Below are 12,345 nucleotides of genomic sequence, written 5' to 3' on the forward strand. Positions count from 1 at the left end.
TTATTTATTTTTTTTTAGTGCTAACCGTAACATTTTAAGAGTTTGCAATCCAGTCTTAAAGCAGCAGGACGCTCTGTTGTTCCAGTTTATGGCTTGCGTTGTCTTGGAAGTGATATATCTCAAGTGGATTTTACTCTATGGAAGTCCTGGGCAGCCATAAACTATACAGCTGTGGTCTAGGCTATAGCGCAATGTCTCCTGTTGCTGGCTGCGCGTATTATTTGTTGCTGCCAATAAAGAGAGCCATTATGTGGAATATTTACGGCCTTGCAATCTTCACTATTTTAGAACGTTAATTGGCTGTTAAGAACATGTTTAATCGCTTTACCATATATTTGTTTTCTATAGCCGCTTTTTATCTTTTTTTATTTGTGTGACAACCCAACTCCAGCCAAAACTTTTTATTTTTTTGGCTTTAACAAAGTGGGAAGAATTGGAGCTTTTTCCGCTGGTTTTAATAGTTGTCTGTGTCTCCATAGAGCCTTCCCTTCCTGTTCTGTGACCTGGAATGAAAGGAAATCTTCATGGTGACCTTGAAAGCAAAGAAAAGTACATTTTGGTTGGCGTTGGACTTTACCTTTCCGATTAGCTTTTATTCACCTTTGCTGCGTTCTTCCACCACTCTGTCGAGGCCCTCTCAATAAACCCATGCTTTTGGGTTTGGGGAAACATGACCTTCTAAGATGCCATACTTGGAGCTGAGTAGTTGCTACCAGGCCTGAACAATGTTGCCTAAGAAAGAAGGATGTCTTTATCTCTGTAAAAGTTCTAATTTAAAGTTTACACGGGTTTGGACTTTTGGTTCTAATGCAGGTGCATAGGCCTAGTCCAAACCAAGGAAATACAGAATGGTTTGTGTCTATGTTGGGTTAGGATAGTGGTCTCCAAACTGTGGCCCAGGGGCCAGATGCAGCCCTTTGCTTGCTTTATCCATCCCTTGGACAATTTGTCCCACTTATACCAACAATGAGGGACTATACCTCTCATTGATACCAAAGATGGAGCAGTGTTCCTCCCACTGACACCAATAATAGGAAACACTTCATTTCACTAACCCCAACAATGGGCAACTTTTTCTCCTACTGACAGCAACGATGGAGAATTATTCCTTCCACTGACCGCAACGATGGAGCATTATTCCTTCCACTGACAGCAATGATGGAGAATTATTCCTTCTACTGACCGCAACGATGGAGGATTATTCCTTCCACTGACATAGAAAATGGGTCACTTTTCCTGTCATTGGCCACAATGGGGCACTATTTCCGTCACTGACCACAATGGGGTGCTATTTCTGTCACTGACCACAATGTCGCACTATTTCTGTCACTGACCACAATGGGGAAATGTTCCTGTCACTGGCCACAATGGGGCACTCTTTTGGTCGCTGGCCACAATGGGGCACTCTTTTGGTCGCTGGCCACAATGGGGCACTCTTTTGGTCGCTGGCCACAATGGGGCACTCTTTTGGTCACTGGCCACAATGGGGCACTCTTTTGGTCACTGGCCACAGTGGGGCACTATTCCTGTCACTGGCCACAGTGGGGCACTATTCCTGTCACTGACACCAATGATGGGGCGCTACTCCTCCCCCTAATACTAAAGATAGGGTATTGTTTACTCCCACTAATGCTGAAACTCTTCTGAAGAACAATAAACTTGGCCCTTTGTTTAGAAAGTTTGGAGAACCCTGGTTGAGGACATTAATAAAATGGCCCTGATCTGTGGTCAGGGGTAGGGAAATCCTGTGATCTCCAAGTATACAAAGGTTTTAAAACCATGTTGGCTTAGGACTTTCATGGGATGGCCCTGTTTTGTGGGCAGGCAAAGGAAAGCCCTATTTACTATTTCAGGTAAATTTATAGTGCTATCAATTTACACAGCGCTTTTCATATATTGTGCATTCACATCAGTCCCTGCCCTCAAGGAACTTACATTCTTGGGTCCCTAACTCACATTCATACATACACATACTAGGGCCAACTTCGACAGGAGCCAATTAACCTACCAGCATGTCTTTGGAGTGTGGGAGGAAAACCCACAGGGAGAACATGCAAACTCCAAGCAGGTAGTGTCTTGGTTGGGATTCGACCGACAACCTTTGTGCTGCTAGGCAGAAGTACTAACCACTTAGCCGTGGTGACCACTACCAGCTTACAAATCTTGGACAACTGAAAAACGTTACCGGCAGCATTTTATGAATTCTATATTCACTTCTTATCTCCTGTCCATGATTGCATGCCAACATGGCTGCTTAGTGGTGCCATTGTCACAGCATAACAACAATTTACGACAGTGCTGCAAAAGGAGGTTTAGACAGCAAAGAGTGAACAGTAACCTTCTATATTATATAGTTGGTAAATGATATATAAAGAAAAAAACTTTGCGTGTCAAAATCCCTGTTGCTAGAGCAGTACATTTGAAACAATTTTTTTTGTTTGCATCTCAGCGGCACTGCCTGCCGATGGCCTTTAAGAACAGCGACAGTTTTTTCAGAAAAAAAAAGAAACTCCTTTTACCTCTATGGAGCTCGTGTGAAATTCGGTCAGCTGTAAATCTTTAGTGAGCAGAATCTGAGTCTGTAGATTGTGTTCTAAAAATGTGTATAAACAAAAACCAGATGTGAAAAGGACAAATTCTTTGGAGGAGATCCTCAGGGGGGATGGAGTTGGCTTCTTTTATTTATGTTGCATTCCATGGCGGAATATCGTCTTTAGTAATTTCACTAAAGGGAGTAGGAAACTCTCTCGGCTTAGCTATAGAATGACTGATCAGTGCTGAGGGGTTGATCTCGGAGTTTAGTAGAACGGGCACTTAACTATAAGTCACATTCTTGTTCCCAGTATATCAATAAAACCGCCTCTGCATCTACTGATGGCCAAGGATTTTAGGCAGCTGTTCGGCATTGATGATCACTCGTTCCCCAATGCTGGTCTCAGTAGGGCACTCGAGCAGAGGAGGGGCCAGAAGCGCCGCTGGGGGACCTCAGAAGAGGAAGATCAGGGCCCCTCTGTGCAAAACCCTTTACAACCCCTTTAAAGTGGTTCTACACCCTGTACAACCACTTTTACCTACAGGCAAGCCTATATTAAGGCTTACCTGTAGGTGCTTGAAATATCTCCTAAACCCCCACGGTTTAGGAGATATTTACTAAAAAGCCAAGTGCCGTTGACCACGGTGCATGCGCCGACGTCATTGGCGCACGCACACTTTAGAAAGGGCACATTGTGCTGTTTCTAATAGGGGTCATGCCATGACTGGCGGCTCCCGTGACTCCGGCCAGTCACAGAGCTGAAGTTTGCGGCCCCGGAAGGAAAAGGGGCGAAGATGGAGGCTCCCTGCTAGTGGGGACAACGGTGACATCCCAGGCTTCGGTTTCAGGTAAGTGACACATAATGGGCTACTATGCAATGTATGGTAGCTCATTATGCTTTACCTTTGCAGGGAAATAGAGGATGTAAAACCCATCAGGGTTTACTTCCTCATTAAGACGCCTTTCACACTCAGCCACGGCCGTTTTACTGTCGTTTTAGCAGCACTTTTCACCGGTTAGCGGACCAAAAAAGGGTCAAGAGCGCTCCTGTTGCGGCGCTGCCGAAGCACTTTGCGGGCACTTCGGCAGCGCTGCCCATTCATTTCAATGGGCAGGGCTTTTTGGGAGCGGTGTATATGCCGCTCATAAACCGTGCCAAAGATGCTGCTCGTAGGACTTTTTCGAACGTCTCGCAAGCGAACCGCCCCAGTGTGAAAGCACTCGGGCTTTCACATTGGGGAGGCAAGGGGGGCGTTTTTTCAGACGCTTTACAGGTGCTATTTTTAGCGCTAGAACGCCTGAAAAAATGCCTCAGTGTGAAAGGAGTCTAAAAACGGTTCAAATGCAAAATCTGCACAGGTCTCCTGGTCCCACCAATGATAGATAATCACAGCCTCTGGAGGAGATGCAGAGGTTGTCTACTCCCAAGCTGACATCACTTCCACCCTATACCCACAGGGTCCTGGAACTTCTTCTCCAGCCCTGATCTGTTAACATCGGCGGTACCAGGACACCTATGCAGATTTTGCATTTGATCAGATATGTACTTAAAGAGGAATTAAACCCTGATGGGTTTACTTCTTCTTTATTTCATTTGCATTGCATAGTAGCCCATTATGTGTCACTTACCTGACACAGGAGCCTGCGATGTCACCGCTGTCCCCTCTTCCACGAAGTGTCCATCTTCTGGGTATCGCTGCTACGGCGCTGTGAGTGGCAGGAGCAGCGATGACGTCACTCCGGCGCATGCGCGTGGGAGCCGTCATTGACTGCATGTTAGCGTTCACTAACGGCATGCTCAGTGCACTTGCGCCGTAGACATCTGTGCCCCTTTTTGGGAAAATATCTCCTTAACCGTGTAGGTTAAGGAGATATTTCTTGCACCTACAGGTAAGCCTTAATCTAGGTTTACCTGTAGGTTAAAGTGGTCTGTAAGGGTTTACAACCACTTTAATGTGAGTTCTAACATTTTTAATAAACTGCCCACTAGATGGTGCTTTTACCTTTCTACACACACTGATTCGGACAGGAATCGCACCGCATTCTGTTCAAATTACATGCGATTCTTTGCAGTGCGATTTGTACCCATTCATTTTGTAGTGATGCAAAATCATACCGCAAAGTATCTGTTTTGATATCGGGAGCATTTGTGCGGGTACCAATATGCACGCAAATGCTTAGTATCAACTCCAATATCAGTATCGGTGCACCCTACATCTACCTCTTATCTGCCAGTTGTGTTTTTTTCTTTTTTTTTCTTCTTTGTTGCGCTTCTTGTAGATTTGCATAGGAGGTCAAATACAGGTCAGAAGAGATCGACTGCAGGATTATTACATCTAATAATCGGTTAAAGGGGTTGTAAAGGCTGCAGGTAAAGAAGATACCTTCATGAAGATAAAAAGCCTTGTGTGTGCAGCAGCCCCCCTTACCTGAGGCCTCTCTCTGTCCAGCAATGTCCACGAGTGTCTCAGCCGTCCGAGATTCTCCCTCCTGATTGGCTAAGACACAGCAGCGGTGCCATTGGCTGTCGCTGCTGTCAATCAAAGTCAGCTAGCCAGTTGGGATAGAGGGGGCAGAGTCATGCCGGGGCTCCGTGTCTGAATGGACACATGGAGCTGTGACTTGGCTCGGGCACCCCCATTGTAAGCTGCTTGCTGTGGAGGCACTGAACAGGAGGGAGGGGCCAGGAGCACAGAAGAGGGACCCGGGAAGAGGAGGATCCGGGCTGCTCTGTGCAAATTCTTTGCAAAAGAGTAGATAAGTATAACATGTTTGTTATTTTTAGGGGGGGAGGGGTGGAAGGAGACTTTACAATCACTTTAAATGGTTATCCCAAAAACTGATCTGAAGTGTAAACTGAATGCTCCTATTACCATAGACCCATGCCCTCATGTTGCTAACTGTTGAAGTTTACCAATGTCATCATTGTTTATAGAACTCAGAATTTTGAGAAGTTATGACAGTAACGTTGGCTAATAAAATGTATTTTTTATTCTTGTCATTGCAGCGTACACAGAGGGAAACGTGGGAGCTCTACATGAAAACAGGCATGGAAGTTCTGTGCAGATACGAAGGCGTAAAGCGTCTGGGGAACCATATTGGTCCTATTCAGGTACTATCTTTGTTAAGAGGAAATGTATATTTTTCTTGTTTTCTTCTGAGTGGACAATTTAGCCAGGAAATTATATAAATGAAAGTATAACCCATGAGAAGGGTATCCCTTGGAAGGAGATAGAAGGGAGTGTAACAGTGTGTAGTATTATACTTACCTAATTAAAGGACAAGTACACTTATCTGTTCTGTCCCTTTCTCAGACCTGACTTAATCCACACTATCCCCTCCATAGATGTATTTTTGCCGCAATGCGACAACTGTGGCCTCTGGTATTGGTTTACAACCAGCTCCACAGGTCTCCCAGTCCTGACCGCACCTACATATTCAGCGCCAGATTTATAAGGGGGCAACTAGGGAAATTGCCCCCGGGCCCCCCTGCTAGAGGGGGCCCCAGATTAGAGCTGCCACCTCATCCCTTTAAACCCGAACATGAATTACACAGGTTCTGAGGCTAATTTAATGCAGATAAAGCACCAAGTGAGTTTAATTACCACCTTAATCAGCCACAGAACCTGTGTAATTATTATGTGTTTGGTTTTAAAGGGATGAGGTGGTAACCCTTTCCCCAGATTTGTCTTATATAAAAAAAAAGTAAGAATTACAAAATGAAATTTACAAAGTGTGTGTGGGTGTCAGGATGCGGAACAGTTAAGCCTGACTTCAGAGGCAAGAAACGGGTGAGGGCTTCTGGCAGTTTTACATTTCAGCTTCTAATATTATTTTACTGTTTGAGATGTTTGTTTTAACATGACTGTGTTGTGGAATTTGTTGCCTTGTTTACGAAAGACAAGTGGGTGGTACAAGGGAAAATTTTGAAACCTGTTGGAAAGTGCCAGGCAACAGCCCCGACCCCATTATATAGGAGTGAAGGTAATGCCCAGCATCGATTTATCACAGTGAGAGACATGAGGGAGAAGCACACTAGCCACTTGACTCTGATTGGATCAAGGAGTGAATCCAACACTGATTGAATAGGGCAAAACTTGGTTACAAAATTGTACTCAAATTTACGAATTCGAGACAGGCCCTAGATTGGAATTTGGCCAGAATGACGGTGTAGTAGTGAAGGCGGCTCTTAACCAGTGGGTTTTTTACATGTCCCCAAATCCTGTCATATAATTAAATTTTTATGTTAAGGGGCCCCCAAACTGCAAGTGCCCTGGGCCCCCTAAGGTCTAAACCCGGCACTGTACATATTACAGCCCCATACACTTCTATAGTGCTGTGTCCTGAAGCCTTAGACAGCCCCATAAAGGTCTTTTAGGCCACAATGTGTAGGGATGGCCAAGACACTATACTGTATATATTAAGAAGACTTGTAAACTACGATAACCACTATATTACCAAAAGTATTGGGACACCTGCCTTTACACGCACATGAAGTTTAATGGCATCCCAGTCTTAGTCCATAGGGTTCAATATTGAGTTGGCCCACCCTTTTCAGCCATAACAGCTTCAACTCCTCCAGGAAGGCTGTCCACAAGGTTTAGGAGTTTGTCTATGGGAATGTTTGACCATTCTTCCAGAAGTGCATTTGTGAGGTCAGGCACTGATGTGGTCAAGAAGGCCTGGCTTGCAGTCTCCATTCAAATTTATTCCAAAGGTGTTCTATTGGGTTGAGGTCAGGACTCTGTGCAGGCCAGTCAAGTTCCTCCACCCCAAAGTTGCTCATCCATATCTTTATGGACCTTGCTTTGTGCACTGGTCCAAATCATTTAGTGGAGGGGGGATTATGGGGTGGGGTTGTTTTTTAGGGGTTGGGCTTGGCCCCTTAGTTCCAGTGAAAGGAACTCTTAAGGCGTCAGCATACCAAGACATTTTGGACAATTTCATGCTCCCAACTTTGTGGGAACAGTTTGGGGATGGCCCCTTCCTGTTCCAACCTGACTGAGCACCAGTGACCTAGCAGGGTCCATAAAGACATGGATGAGTGAGTTTGGGGTGGAGGAACTTGACTGGCCTGCACAGAGTCCTGACCTCAACCTGATAAATCATCTTTGAGATAAATTAGAGCAGAGACTGCGAGCCAGGCCTTCTCGTCCAACATCAGTGCCTGACCTCACAAATGCTCTTCTGGAAGAATGGTCAAACATTCCCATAGACACACTCCTAAACCTTGTGCACAGTCTTCCCAGAAGAGTTGAAGCTGTTATAGCTGCAAAGGGTGGGCCAACTCAATATTGAACCCTACGGACTAAGACTGGGATGCCATTAAAGTTCAGGTGTGTGTAAAGGCAGGCGTCACAATACTTTTGGTAATATAGTGTATGTATTTAAGGCCACGGTTAAGCATTTTGTTTAGTAAAGGTTTGCTTCCTTCCATGGTTGTGGACTTTTGGTGCACTGACACAACAAGGGTATTCCTTATTGCTGCGTGGTGTTTGATGTTGATATGGTGTTGTAGTACATTACTGTGTCCCTGTCGGGAGAATACTATATTTTAGCTGTCATTGGTGCAGTGTGCAGACAGGAAGTCTGATGGATTCTAGGCTCATGTACACTGTGGTTGTTCTGGTCGTCTTTAAACTACAGTAATTAAGAAATGCTTCAGACGTTTTATTTTCTCAGTGCCTGAGGAATGAGCAGTGCTTGCTGCTTATTTACAGTTTGCTTAAAGCAAAGGAAGAATGTAGTTGGTTATTATAACAAGAATTCTTCTTCCAGACATTTGGATGCATGTGGCCAGTTCCTTTGTGTGTGCCGCTTTATGCGTTAATGTGATAACATGCATGGACTGTAACGTCTACAGCGCTGTACTCCCATTATACACCTGTCATTTCAATTGTATATGTAATTAAAAGGTACAATGAAACTTTTCCATGTTTTCAATTGTTTTTTTATTTATTTTTGTTGTTTTTTTTTTTTTTTAAATGTTTGTGTACGTATGTTTATTATTACATTTCATATTCACACTTGTGAGCTTGCCCTCTAGTGGTCCCTTTTATCTTAGGAAATGAACAGCAGGAATCCTGCTCAAAAGGGTTGTAAAGGCAGAAGGTTTTTTTATCTTCATACATAGAAAAGCCTTCTGTGTACAGCAGCCCCCCTAATACTTTCCTGAGCCCATCTTGATCCAGTGGTGATGCACGAGAGACTCGGCTGTCCGGAAGTCAGTGAGTCAATGAGAAGAGAAAGGGGGCGGGGCAGGGTGTCTGAATGGACACAGGGAGCAGCGGCTCAGCTCGGGTGCCCCCTTATCAAGCTGCTTGATGCGATTTGAGCCATGCAAAATGTATGGCTCAGATCGCACTGCACAGACATTGCATGTGTTGTGCACAGGAAAGTGGTGAGATTCCTGTGCGAATCGCATGCAGTGTTGGGCACGCAGAAATGTTAACCTAGGTTTGGGCATGTTTTAACGCTGCTTTTCTCCTGCCAGTAGAAAGGCATTCAGAAAAGCAGGGCAAACATCCAGTGTGCATGAGGCATAAGTATGCTGCAAAGCTGAAATTGAGGCATACAAGATTTACAGTGGAACCTTGGTTTGCGAGTAACACGGTTAACGAGCGTTTCGCAAACCGCGCACTGTATTTCTAAAATTCCTAACTCAGTTTGCAAGTGTTGTCTCGCAAAACGAGCAGGATTCAGGCCAAAAGCGGTGTGCTGTACTGCTTTTGGCCTGAGGTGGGGGGCACCGGAGCCAAGCAGAGCGGAAAGTCGCCAATCGGCGCACTTCGGAAATGCACGGAAAGGCCCAAGGACAGTTCGGCTGACCTCGGTGAACCTTGGAGAGGCTCGTGAACGGAGTCTTTCCGAGGTTTGCCGAGGTCTGCCGAAGTGTGCTCGGGCTTTTTCGGCCTTTTCCGAGGCTCTCCAGCGCCCCCCGCCTCTGGCCGCATACGGTATTGCATCCCATTGAAGTCAATGCGGAACAAATTATTTTCGTTTCCATTGACTTCAGTGGGAAAACTCGCTTTGATATGCGAGTACATTGGATTACGAGCATACTCCTGGAACGGATTATGCTCGTAATCCAAGGTTCCACTGTAATTGAAATATATTCCACAATAGCTACAAAGGATATAAATCCACTTTGTGTGCACCAAATGTTTTTGCAAACCCAGATATTACATTACCAAAATAGTAGTAACCTCATCGCTGTGCTGCAGGGAGCCAGTGTCGGGTCACATTTGGCTACCCATTGCATTTTGCTACCCGCTGGAGTGCGCATGCGCGATGCCGCCATATGCGTTCCAACACTGTTGTAAGACCACTTTGCCACAGGGCCGCTCGCCACGCTTCGGGCACGGCCTCGCTCCGCTCTGCATAATTATACTCTAACTCTATGTCCACTTGGATGGTGGGGCTTGAACATGGACTTAGGGGTGTGGGCACGAAATTCTGCACAAGCGCAGATCGCCACAGTGTTGGAATGCATATGGCAGCGTTGCGCATGCGCAGTCCAGCGGGTAGCCAAATGTGATGGGTCACCATATGAGACGCTACACCGGCCCACCCACAACAGCTGAAAACTACAGGAGGGGGCGGAGACCAGACCAGTCACCCTGCACAAGGAGAGAGAGCAGCAGTGAGCGGTCTTTATTACAGAAGGCAAAGTCTCAGACTGGATCACAGCACAGATCTGGAAGAAATAAACAAACCAAGATTCAAGGAAGAGTACACATTGAGTACACATGCCTCCTGTATTTGCCTATCCCAGAGTTGAGCTTTAATTGAAACTCCGGACATTTTCTTGTGTTAGGCTTAGTTTGCATTTGGGAGGGCATAAAAATAAACAGGTAAGCCATGTTTTTACTGTTATCAGGGGTTTCAATTGCTTTAGGCTGGGTTCACACTGGTGCAATGTTAGACATCGCATGCACCACACTGCTGTGCAGATCACATGCGATGTCTGTGCAATCCAAATGCAGCCATACAGATTGTATGGCTGAATTCTCATCATGTTTGCACCAAAATGGTGCAGGATCCCTTTTTTTTGGTCCGCACTGGAATCGGATCGCTTGGGTTTTCACACTTATGCAATCCAGTTCCTGCACCATTTGGCAGTTGGCACTGCGATCTGCGAACCAATATGGGGCTGTCATTAACCTTGTATTGACACCCGCAGCAGTTCGCATAGGGCAGTGTGAACGGTCAGTAGGTGGCGCACTGGAATCGCACTGGTTCCCACATCCCATATATGTGAACCAGGACTGTGGGGGATTTTCTTCCTTCCTGTCCCGATGAGCGGTTTCCAACATACGGCATCTGCAATACAAAGTCGCCACATACATTTCCTTTTTTGGAAAGTTTTTTTGTAAAGTTTCAATAAACTATCTGATATTCTCTAGAGGTGCAGAGGGCTTATTAATTTGTGAAAAATAAGTGAGAGCAATTATCACATCCTGGTGGTCGCTAATAACTGATAACTCGTTTGTTCCTTACAGAAGACACTGGAGAATTCATGGCCAAGTTTGGACTTTTACGTCTTCATTTCCCCGATGAGTTAAAAAGTTAAAAATATCCTAACGGGAAATTGACAAAGCTCACACAAATTAATGTTCGTATTCAACGTTTCCAAGTGCAGTTTGGCTACACTGTTCACTGTTTGAACAGGTCTTTAGTGCACTTGGCTTCTAACAGTCTGATGTCATTTATTTTTTGCTATGTGGGCTGACCTTTTTATTAAAAAAAAAAAAGGCCTGTTTGTAAGCCTTGCTGTAAATGCCATATACCAAAACCCCAGTTTAATTAAAGAGCAACCCATTTTGTGACACCTGTTTATTGCCGTATGCAAAAGTGCACATGGGGGTGGATTTACTAAAACTGGAGAGTGCAAAATCCGGTCCAGCTGTGCATGGTAGCCAATCAGCTTCTAACTTCCACTTCTTTAATTAACCATTTAAGGACTGAGTCTCTTTTTTTAGATGTGGTGTTTACAAGTTTTTTTTTTTTTTTTTTTGCTAGAAAATGACATCCTAGAGAATAGCGGTACAATTATTTTGCATAGAAATTTGGCGTTTTATATTGTAGGCCTGTAATTCTTAGCAATAACACACTTAGATCTGTCCACCAAGAGTCTAGTAGATATCCCGGGTATGATAAAGTTTGAAACACAAAATCATAAATTATAATATAATAAATAAATATAAATAATTTAAAAAAATAAAATAAATTTCCCCACAATTCACTATCGCTCAATTCTGCAAGTGTTCTAATTTACTATCACTGTTTTCTAGCTGGTCTAAAACCACTTTTGACGTAAAGGGACACTTTTTGGTTGCTATGGACAATCTCCAGTTTCCAGGAAGAAAGAACAGTATTTATAATATAAAACTGCATGCAGGGCATGGGCCAAAGCATTGGGAACAAAAGGGATGTGAAATAATTTCATACAGTATTGTAATCTGTAAGATTACAGTACTGTATGTGTTATGATTTTTACATTTTATGAATTTGCCGCCAGGCTCCGCCCCCGTACGTCGCGACACTCGCAGGGAACGGAGCCCGGCACAGAGAGGCTTCGGAGGAAGACAGAGCCCGCAGACACCGTGGGAGGACATTGCAGGATCCTGGTGATGAGGTAAGTACACTGCACTAGGATCCTGAGATGTAATCCCGAGTGTGGCTCGGGGTTACCACTAATGGTGCTGAAATTTAACTCCGAGCTACACTCGGGAATACTGTCAGGGAGGTTAATTAAAAAAATAAGACAATAAAGTTAGCCCAATTTTTTTTAATATTGTGAAAGATAATGT

At 44.6% G+C, this 12,345-nt stretch overlaps 1 protein-coding gene across 3 annotated transcripts in view; it reads left to right on the forward strand.

Moving 5' to 3' along the window:
* The window catches only part of PTPRG (protein tyrosine phosphatase receptor type G), a 761,059-nt gene that overhangs the window by 144,948 nt on the left and 603,766 nt on the right, over positions 1-12,345 (forward strand). For all 3 annotated transcript variants that reach the window (XM_073592151.1, XM_073592152.1, XM_073592153.1), the window contains exon 2: positions 5,541-5,645. In XM_073592151.1, coding sequence (XP_073448252.1) covers positions 5,541-5,645 — 105 coding nt within the window. The remainder of the gene's footprint in view (positions 1-5,540; positions 5,646-12,345) is intronic.

This window comes from Aquarana catesbeiana, linkage group LG07 (assembly GCF_042186555.1).
Source record: "Aquarana catesbeiana isolate 2022-GZ linkage group LG07, ASM4218655v1, whole genome shotgun sequence".
Classification (NCBI taxonomy): Eukaryota; Metazoa; Chordata; class Amphibia; order Anura; family Ranidae; genus Aquarana; species Aquarana catesbeiana.